At 39.8% G+C, this 10,771-nt stretch overlaps 1 protein-coding gene across 2 annotated transcripts in view; it reads left to right on the plus strand.

The window, feature by feature from the left end:
• MGAT4D (MGAT4 family member D) overlaps positions 1–10,269 on the plus strand; it is a 172,379-nt gene extending 162,110 nt beyond the window's left edge. For both annotated transcript variants that reach the window (XM_083173323.1, XM_083173315.1), the window contains exons 12-15: positions 2,225–2,303; positions 2,432–2,489; positions 5,482–5,594; positions 7,793–10,269. In XM_083173323.1, the coding sequence (XP_083029449.1) occupies positions 2,225–2,303; positions 2,432–2,489; positions 5,482–5,594; positions 7,793–7,816 (274 nt within the window). In that variant the 3' untranslated portion in view covers positions 7,817–10,269. The remainder of the gene's footprint in view (positions 1–2,224; positions 2,304–2,431; positions 2,490–5,481; positions 5,595–7,792) is intronic.
• The last annotated feature ends 502 nt before the right edge of the window (positions 10,270–10,771 follow it).

The raw sequence follows: 10,771 nt of genomic DNA on the forward strand, positions 1-10,771 counted from the left end.
AGGGCACATTTAAGTTGCTTGGTGTGTGGTGGGAGGCATGTGATATTTATGAGGTTAACTGAGTTTCTAAAAGGCTTGGAACCTGTTAAATCTGAGTGGGACAGGTGGTTGGTGCCTGGGTTTGGTGATATGTCAGAGATGCGGTCATTTGGTCTACAGCATGATGGTCAACAGTCATTAGGTCGACATGGGTCTAGGTCGACATGGGAAAAGGTCGATATGGTGTTAGTTTGACAATGTCTAGGTTTTTCACTGTTTTTTGAGCAGACATGAGGCGGTATTTCATGCTCTACCATCCACTAGGGCATGGTGGGAGAATAAAATAGAAGAGAGGCAGGAGGTATCCCAGGCAGTTTGGGGGACACGGCGCACACGCCAACAGTGTTGGCCGGTGTGATGTGCTTCAACTTCTGTGAGTTGCAGCCGCCAGAGGTGAGCCGGGGTCGCAGTGCGCTGTTTCTCCACACACTTGCGGCACCCAGAGGACAGCAGACACTGGCATACCTAAACTGCACCGTCCACCCCCTCCTCCAAAAACCCACATGTCACCACCGGCATGTGGGTATCTGAAGACCAGCATATGTATATCTGACTAGCGGGATGCCGCATTCAGATACAGTTAGACTGTGCAAAGGACATATTCCCATTTGGGAAGCTATTGGACATATTTAACAGATCAGAGACCAGTGTGCCCTAATTTGCAACACAGGCTGGGACCCTGGTGCACAATTTGGGACACGGTGTATATGATCTCCAGGGCTGTTCATCACTGCAGATACCGTTTTGTACTGTACAATAGTGTATGCAGTAATACTTTTATTATTATCATAGTATCATTATCAACATGTTAGTATAGCAATACATAGGTATACAGATAACTAGGTCTGGGTACACAGACCAGACACATAGGGAATGAGCGCAGCACAAACCAATCCAGTATATGTTACCTATCTAAACAGTACTAGTCAGAACGTGTCAGTGTTTGCAGCTAGTCCAAATCAATTTCACGCAGTGCGCAGGTACACAACTCTGTCTTGTTATGCTGTTAAGAAGCTGGGTGCACATTTAAAATGTATAAATAAACACAATTTAAAAAAATAAATAAAACATTACATTTTACAATATAAAGCAAACGATTCTAAGCATAATAACTACAGAACATAATCAACAAGTAAAAAATATCTGTAATCTGTTCCCATATCATATATCAAATATATCAAAGAGAGGGAAAGATAAAGACTAATCGGAACAGAGCTATGCACATACTTGAGAGGCGTGACACACAGGACGAATGCCAAAGTTGGGTGGAATATAAGCAGCTACCTAGAATGAAGCTCAAGGTTGTTATATTTACAGTTGAACAGTACTGTTGCATAATATTAGATGGGATATAGTACAGGGTTTATCAGTACAGAATGCCTAAGATCATAACATTAAGCTCTGCAATTATCCTTATCCAGTCTGCCCAGGTATCGTGTGTGTAAGCCAGCTGGCATCGCCGCCTGCCCTCTGAGGCCTAACATAATGATTTTGATTGTATGTTGCCTATGTCCCCAGGATATACTGTATTTATATGGTAACTTAACTCTTTACTGATTTACTTCTAAAGAAGCACTGTATCCATTTCTTTCTGAAACAAATACTGTATATGTTTATTGTAGGAAGGCACCACCAATTATTTTCCCACTGTATGTGCCACATTTTATGTATATGTACTACATCCTAACAAACCTTATTGGTACTTATGTAATATCTGGGCTCCCGTTTTTCTTATGAGACCGCTTCCCCTCGCGGGGCTCTCCACACTTCGGGCACGGTGGCTCGCTGCGCTCGCCATACTATATAAAATCAACTCCATGCGTAGTTGGATAGTAGGGGTATGAAAAAATGGGGTGCATTTAACATGGGAGCCCAGATAATACATAAGTACCACCTTATTTAATAGTTATTTTTATCTCTAAATATAAATCCCCTATGTATTTTCCAGATGGCTACATTTATTAAATCTACTGTCTGTAACCACTGGTATAGAATAATTGGTAGCGTCTCACCTGTTACCTGCAAGTACAAGCCTCTATTGTAATTATTTCTATATTATTTATCCCTTCTCTGACCTATTTGGTCTAAGGAAGCTTTTTGTATTGAGTTGAATTGCTACATTGATGGTTAGTAAAAAAAAAAAAAAAGTTGTGCTATGCATTAATGGGCTTATTATTATTGTCAGTTACCTATTCAGAAGCGGGAACATTGAGCATCCTGGTGACAAGCTGTTTAACGCTACAGTACAAATTTTACCACTAGAGGTTAGTAGTGTTTTTTTTTCAAGCAGAACAATGTCCAATTATATACTGATGCATGAACTAAATTACTGTATACATCAATATGTGTTTACTGTTTGTTCTTTTTTTGTTTTTTATTTTATTCCTTCCAGAAGGATATCATTGTGCCACAGGAAAGCCAAAAAGACCAAGATGGATTCATACAAATAGGTAGTGTTTTTAATATGCTACCCTTTTTTATTATAGAATGATTTTCATCTGCATTCTTTGCCTCTCATCTTTTCCTCATAATATCATCTTACTGTGTAAGCCTATATTTACATTTATGCTGCATTATGTCCAAATATAAGGACTGAACAGCTCCGTAATACTGCTGGGTGGATGTTCTTCTAGCAACCCAAGAAGCATTTATAAAACAAAATACAGGATGCAGGGAATGGTTGAAAAAAGTCAGCATTCATAATGCTGACATCGATGGGGTATCACACAGTTATTTTGTATAGACTAATCTTTACTAGTGCCCAACCCTAAAATCTGAAGAAACCTGTCATTATGAGTGCAACACTGTCCATGTTGACGTTCTGCATTTTAACATTTAGACCACAGCGAGCTTCTGACTATTGAGATGATGCATGCAGGGACGGATTAAGGTCTGTGGGGGCCCTGGACAACAAACTTGTCCGGGCCCCTAGTGCCATTAACAAGCAGTGCACAAGGGACACACTGGGTATTAGGCAGCACAGGATGAATGGCATGTGCCAGCTGGGCATAGGGCAGTGTGACCTGCTGGTTACCTGATGATGGCTGTAGTTGTTTGTCTGCTGGAGGAAGGCTGCAGCCTGATGATGGTGCTGAGGGTTCAGCTGGGGACTGACCGGGGACCTGCAGCTCTGCTGGGTGATTCTGATCTGATTCTGGGTGATTCTGATCTGAGCTGATAAAGGGCTGCTGAATCCGGGCAAGTTCAAGCCATGGCCAGGGCATGCGTTGGCAGAGACCGGGGAGAAGCTGGGTTGATGGAGGAGAGGATGCCGGGGTAGTACTAGTAGCGGTCATGCTCCGGCCTGTGCACGGCGTTGAGGTTATGGCCGGCAGCGTGGGGCGCTGCGGAGGGGATGAGGTCTGCACAGACCAGGGGGTGCCAAATCCCGACAGTGAGGGAGAGGAGCCGGGCGCCCCTGGGCTCTGGCTGCTGCCAGGCAGCTCTGGGGATCCGGTGAAGGGGCTCTGCCTCTCATTGAAATGGCACAGAACGCACAGCCTACGGCATCCTAGGCTGGCTCCTGGGATATCTTGTGAGAGCCAGGGCAGGCGCAGGGCTGCGCGCCGCGGTGTGTGCTGCGTACCTTCAGCTTTCACTGCGTCGGTGTCCCACTGTCGGAGACACAGCGCAGGTCTATCATGCTTGCTGTGCTCTGATTTAATAGGTAGCGCCGCGCATTGCAGCAGTGAGCAGCAGCTGTGTACTGCAATGTGGGGGCCCCTGATGTGTGGGGGCCCCAAAGCGACCACCCCTATCGCCCCGTGCTGAATCCACCACTGGATGCATGTGTATCCAGAAGGTTGCCTGTGGAGATGCTTTTCACATGACTTCCAGCTCCAGTAGTCATACACCTCCAATACTGAATGTCTGTGTTGGAGCTTAAAGGCCTAATTACAGTACAGTAGTTCTAGAAGAGCATGATTCTAATACAGGCAGGAAACCTGGCTCCTCTCACTGCATTTAATGAATATAAATCTGTTTGGACTGGCAAATGATAAATATTACTGAACTGTATTTCAAGCAATATTCAAATTTTTACAGAAAATTGTCTGCAGAAGATACCTTTTATAAACAGATCAAACTTGTTTTAAACTCCCCCCACCCCACCCCACCCTACACACACACATAGCTTACATTCACTTATTACAAATAAGTCCCTTAGAAATGTCACTGCTTCCTATTTACCTAACAGTGCGCCTTATGACTAATATTTTTTCAGTCCACATACAGTAATAGGTGCAGTCTCTGTGTATATGAAACATACAGTGCAAAACGTGCCAATATGCAGGGAAATTATGCTGCCTACATCTGTGAATCTTATAAAATATTGATTAGAAGAAAACTTAACAGTAGTATATTAGTTTGGGCAACATAATCTGTTTTAATTGAATTTCAAACATTTTCATTTTACATCTTGAATGTACAGTAATTACAAAATAATTGTTCTTTACCATTCAGACAGATTAAATCTAACATGTGATGCCAGAAAGTGAGAGATTTTGGGAGAGTTTTCCCCTTTTTTTTTTTAAAGCCGCAATCAATTACACTGCAAAACCAGGTTGATCTTGCCATGTAATTGATTGCTGCTTTAAAAAACATGGGAAAACTCTCCCAAAATCTCTCACTTTCTGAAACTCTCTCCCTATTACATTTGGCCCCAAATATGTTTTAAAATAGGCATGCAAACTCACACCCTCAATAGCAGGAAGTAATAAAACTAACAGATTGTGTTTGATTGGACAGATGCCATAGCCAGCCAATCAGGCGACTGTGGCAACCTGACACAGTTCTGTCACCTTTACAAATTGTGCAGGCACCAGTTCAAAGGGAACGCAACATTCTGAGGATTGCGGAAAGGGACACCTGTTTGTTAAAATGCATCAGTTAATATAAAATATCTATCGATCACCAATATCGTAATTTTTTTGGTTAAGCTATATTTTTGATCTGTTCTTTAAAATTATAGTCAAGTAAATTGAATTTATGTAAGTGCATTACAAGCATGAAGCCTTCATCTAGGAAAGCATATTGGGAGTTGCGGTGCAATATCATTCATACATATTGTGTATGTTACTCCTGGTATAGTCGTGAAGTGGAAGGCTGTATGGAGACAGGTAATCACCATACAGGGGGATATGTGGGGACATCAGCAGTCCAGATCCTGGGCAGGCTGGTTGCTGAGTGTGCAGTATACCTGGGATAGAAGGACACTGATAGAAGAGGGAACCAATGAGACATGATCTCCCCCCTGCCCCCAACACCTGACTGATATGTGCACTTTATAACATCTTAGTCATATTCACCATCATTTCTTGTGTGTAACAAGTATTACTTGCTGTCTAGTAACCACTTTATGTCTTAAATTAATGTCACACCTTTTGTCTAGTGTCTTGTACCTTATTTACCACTGCAACATTCTCATGTTTTATTGCCTCCCAGGCAAGTTTATAAATGGCATTGCTGAAGGAGAAATCGCTAGTTCTTATGGGAAGATCAAAGCCATCCGTATAAAGATTCTTGCGGAGTCCCCTGTCTGGGCACTGCTGAGTGAGGTGAGATCTTAGTCCTCCATGCTTTAGAACACTGCTGTCCATTTTGCACACAGCATAAGATACGGTAGTTAAAATACGTAACCCTTTGAGTGACAACGTTGCTGTGAGAGATGTGCAAACTATCCGCTAAAAATGCCAGGGCCGTAGTCGACGAATATTCTCTTTGTGCAACGCTGGCAGTTTTAGCGGATATTTGGCACATCTCCCACAGCAACGTTGGCACTCAAAGGGTTAATCATTTTAAACAAAAAAAAAATTAAGAATATTGTAGATCATACTTGGCAAGTGCCAACTGCGGTTTTAAAATATAATGTAGCGTTTATTATGAGTATTCTGTATGTTCATAATCAATATGGGAAAGTTAGGTATTTTTAAACATTTCAAGAATTAAGCTTGCAGCATACAGTATTTGTCCTTTTAGTCACCAGGTTCTTGCACAGTGCCATACAAACAATTCTGGTGCTGGCAGGGGTGGGACTTCTTTAGCAAACGGTCATAAACCCAGTCTTGTATCTTAAGGCTCCCATCGACTAGTCAGATTTGGCCTGTTTTCGTCTGATTCAGATGGATCTGACAGACCGATGTGATGAAAAAAGGCAAAATCTGAGCTCCCTCAGATCAGATGTGCGGCTGAGTGTGAGCTCCATCTGATGAAAAAATCCTTGGCGCTGCACCAAAGATCCATCTGATCTGAAGCTGTCAGGGGTTTATCGTAGGTTTGACCAAATGTATCTGAAGTGATTAGAGTGAAAAATTAGCTCAGACTCGCCCTCAGGGCGGAGCATCGGCAGTAGGGATTCCGATGTCGGGATACAGATCAACGGGATCCCGATTGTCGGACCACCATACCACACCCCCACAATTCACCCTCTTGATTAATTTGAGACCTAACTGGAGACATTTTAGACTAATGACTGGAGCGATTTTGGAGCGTAAATATTGTATGTTAAACATTCTATTTCCAACATGTGCAGTTGCAGATTGATTTTACAGGGGTGTTTTTAAGCAAAGAAAAGCAGGCATAAACTGTGAAGTGCGATTGGAGGATATTTATGCATGCTTTCTAAAGCAGTGTGGGTCCAATTTATGTATTTGTTGTTTGTAAATGAGCTTTACATCCTTCCATGACAACTGGAAATACTGAGCTAAAAAATTATTTACAATTGCTGATTTAAAAAAAAAAAAGTTTTCATTTTTTGTACTGGTGTTACATGTGTACAATAAGAGTAGCCACTTGGGTTACTTGAGCACAGTAAAAAAATGGAAAGGACCTCAAAAGGCCTATAGCAATGGCATGCTATAGGCCAAGGGTGCTCAAACTATTTTGCTCTGGGACCCCATCAGACAATAAAAATTATTACAGGACCCCAGCAAGTAACTACTGAATGGCCACCACATGTGTGGTCAGTGAAGTGACCGTTTTTGTGACAGGGAGGCAATGGGTAATGGGGGGGGGGGGGGGGATTGAAAAGGGTGACGGGGATGGAAGAGGGAAGCAATGGGTGTTACTTAATGAATTACTGTATACCCTGACCCCCCACCACAGACACATTTGCCTGATGTTCAGCAACATAGAGTCATGACCCCATGCTCTGAGACACTTATGTATTATATAGCTTTTCTTCTGGACTTGCAACTTGGTGGGACTGCTATGCTGTTACTGGTGCCTGTCCTTGTGTTTCCCTCCTATGTCCTTATAGAGTGTAAGCTTGCAGCAGGGCCCTCTTACCTCCCAAGTCTGTCAAATTGTTACCCAGTTTGACCTATCACTGTCTACAATTGTAAAGCGCAAACAGAATCTGCTGCGCTATAAAAGAAACTGTAAAATAAATAAATAAGAATAGACTGTCCACAATAATCTGGCTTGTTCCAGAAAATGTACACAGGTTTATACAAGTTTATCATTGTGATAACACAGTTTAATAAAGTTGTCTCGGACACTTTTTTTGTAGCAGGGACCCTGGACAATACACTCCCTTTTAATTATGTGGGTTGTGAATACACTTTATTAGTACAGTATTAGTAGAAGACCAATTTATTCTCACATCATTTTCTTGTTCAAATTCTGTTTACAGAAATAAGAGGAACAGTGCTAGATCTCAGTGGATTTGTATTTGAAATCAAACATAACATCAAATAAATGTGTTTATTTTTGTCTTTGTTTGATCACTTTTGCCTGTTTTTTGTTTTTATTTTAGATATTTATCAAACAGAAGAAATAAGTCTATTTTAAACTGAAGCCTTAAATACTTGGAATATGCTGCCCTCTTCTGGTGCAATACAAGACTACTTTGAAGAATATATTGCATCACTGAAATAATGAAGGAAACTATATAAATGTTCTATTTTTATGGTGAAAATAATTGTTATTTATATTTGTTTTTTTCTACAAAAGATTTTTTTTTTTTAATCATTCCCTTTTTTTTTTTTTTTCAATAAATATTAGCAGTTGGTGACTGGAAACTATGCACTCACATAATGCAAGCAACAGAGCGATAAAGCTGAACTTATTTATAGGTACCTTTGTTTTTTTTAATGGTACAGGACTCTCCATCATTTCAGGAGGGGGGGGGGGTAGGGTAGGGTAGGGTATGTGATGTTTTTTAGCATGCGTCTGGCTAAGAAATGTGTCCCATTAAAGCAAGACCCTATCATATTAAAATGGTTGATTAACCCTTTGAGCGCCAGAGTTGCTGTGAGAGATCCTCAAAATAGCCAATAGCCGCTAAAAATCCCAGCGTCACTCAGACTGTTCTTTTAGTATAAATAAATACAAATACAGCCAAGTCAATTAATTGAAGTTTAGTTAAATAGTGCACCCAAAAAAAGAACAGTCGCTGTGAGCGACGCTGGCATCTTTTTATAAATATTTTGAGGATCTCTCACAGCAACGTTGGCACTCAGAGTTAAAGCCCTGTATTTCTCTGGAATGATGTTATGTCTGGGGCGAACAACGGTACTTACTGCAGCAATTAGTGCCAGACTTTTGGTTTTTATATAATTTGTTCACGACATGAACAGTAAGGATGGAAGATATATGCAAATCACAAAAATGATATTCAGACATAAAGCGGAACATAGTTAAATATATTGTAGAATGTTAAGTAAAATATAAAATGTTGTATTTAAATTGAACAGAACAGATCTCTGATAATCTACCCCCTTAGTCTGCATTTACATGCAAGATTCCAATTTCGCTCTCATGGGAAGGATCAATGCTCACTATGACAAATGCACAATCATTTGCACACCGGAACATACTATGCTGTTGGTAGCATCTATGTTGAATTGTGGGCTCAGGTGTGTCCGATTTTTATTTGTAGATGTAGTTTTAAAGCAGTTTTGCCACAGTACATACTTTCCAGACAGTACTGTAGCTATTAACTGATCTTGTTTCTGTGCTAGATGTCAGCATGACCAAGTAATGGGGTGCACATATAGATGCATCCACTTACATCTAGCCTTAATACACCGTGCAGTGTGAGAAGCCTGATGCGAGTGAGCTGCCAGGTCCCCTGTTTGGTGTGACGTATGAGGGCACATCTGTAGAATTGGTCATTATTGGGTTGTTGCCAAGCTCACTTTGGGGGCGCATACTGCTTTGTATGCTTAACTCTTAACTAAGAAAGTCAACATTCTGAAAATGATAAATGTACCACTAAAACCATAGAACTATTAAAGTGATCAATTTATATAAGATGTATTCAAGATATATTTTGAAAATTGTTTTGCTTAACCGCACAATGGAGAGTTAGGAAGCGGCTGTATGCTTGTAAAGGTAGATCAGCAGCTGGCACTGCAGCGCCCGTATAATAGGCATACAATGTACTTGGAACGGTTACAACTGTTGATTTGTAAGTTCCTGATTGCCTTAACTGTGTATGCCAAGTATGTCTTTCTCAGCTGCGCTGACTTTTACAGGGTTAAATTTAATTGTGGTAGGAATCAGTAGAAATGCTGATTTTAAAATTGTGCTTGTGTCTTCCACAAGTGTTTTACAAAAGAGATGTTTACACAAATGGTTTGACTTTTTAATGTATTTTTTTATTGTGAATAATATTTAGGTTTATTATCTTTTGCCACTCCAGTAGAATTCAGACCAATAGGGCCCATGTCTGGATAACGTATTATAAAACTGTGAACAATCTCTTGTTTACCACTCCGTTCACTTTATCATTACAATATATAAGGGTGATTTATAAAATACCACATGAAATAGCAATACGTATCTTCTGTACATTGCCTACTTGCAGAATTCGTTTTCTTACTCTTTTGAAACTTTGATTATATACTTCTGTTTCTTTATAGCTAATTAAGTTTAAAACCAAAAGTAGAACATTAATTCATTTTCTAATGTCTTCCCAAAGATTGTCGAATGTCTTTCATTTTGGCCTCCTTTCAAGTGATTAATATATATACATTTCAAGCAATGCTTCTACTTTTCTAAAATTAGAATGCACATTATTTTGCACAATGATATTACCTAAATATTATAAAAACTTGTTTTATTTATTTACCACGACTTGTGGTCATTCCTTATCCTGTGATATCTTTTCTTCTAAAGTGTCCGTTGTTCCATTCATATTTTATTGCACTTTACTCCAAAATTAATTTCCCTGTGATTATGATTACATCTCTTGCTCAAAGTAAGCCCAATAAGCCTTAAATAAAAAGTATGGAGTACTTATTGGGACTTTGTCATTTTTTTGTTACTTGAATTGAATAATGCAATGTTTAAACTGTAGACATATCTCCTGAAAATATTTTATCTTTGAATGTTTGTCATAATTCGCTTTTTTTTTTTTGTTAAATGTTATGCTTATTATTATTATTTTATAACAACAACAACAACTGACAAATCAAAACATGGCAGTATATAAAATCAGCAATTTGAAAGCATACAATATCCACTGGGGTAGAGACAATAACATCCAAAACCCAGTAGAATCTTAACTAAAAATTCAAAAATAACAAGACCGTGTAAGAAAAGAAATGAGAACACATTTATTAACAAAAAACAACACAGAAATACAAAGGAAAGGGGGCGGGGAAGTGTTATACCTGTGTCCTTATATCAAGTTAAAGCTGATAAGCAGCAGAAGATTTAATGTGGTCAGGGGAACCATGTGGTACTGAAATCATTGTGTTTCTTGACTCTGAGACTGTAGACATCTATA

The sequence above is a fragment of the Crinia signifera genome, chromosome 1, assembly GCF_055691185.1.
Source record: "Crinia signifera chromosome 1, ASM5569118v1, whole genome shotgun sequence".
In the NCBI taxonomy this organism is placed as follows: Eukaryota; Metazoa; Chordata; class Amphibia; order Anura; family Myobatrachidae; genus Crinia; species Crinia signifera.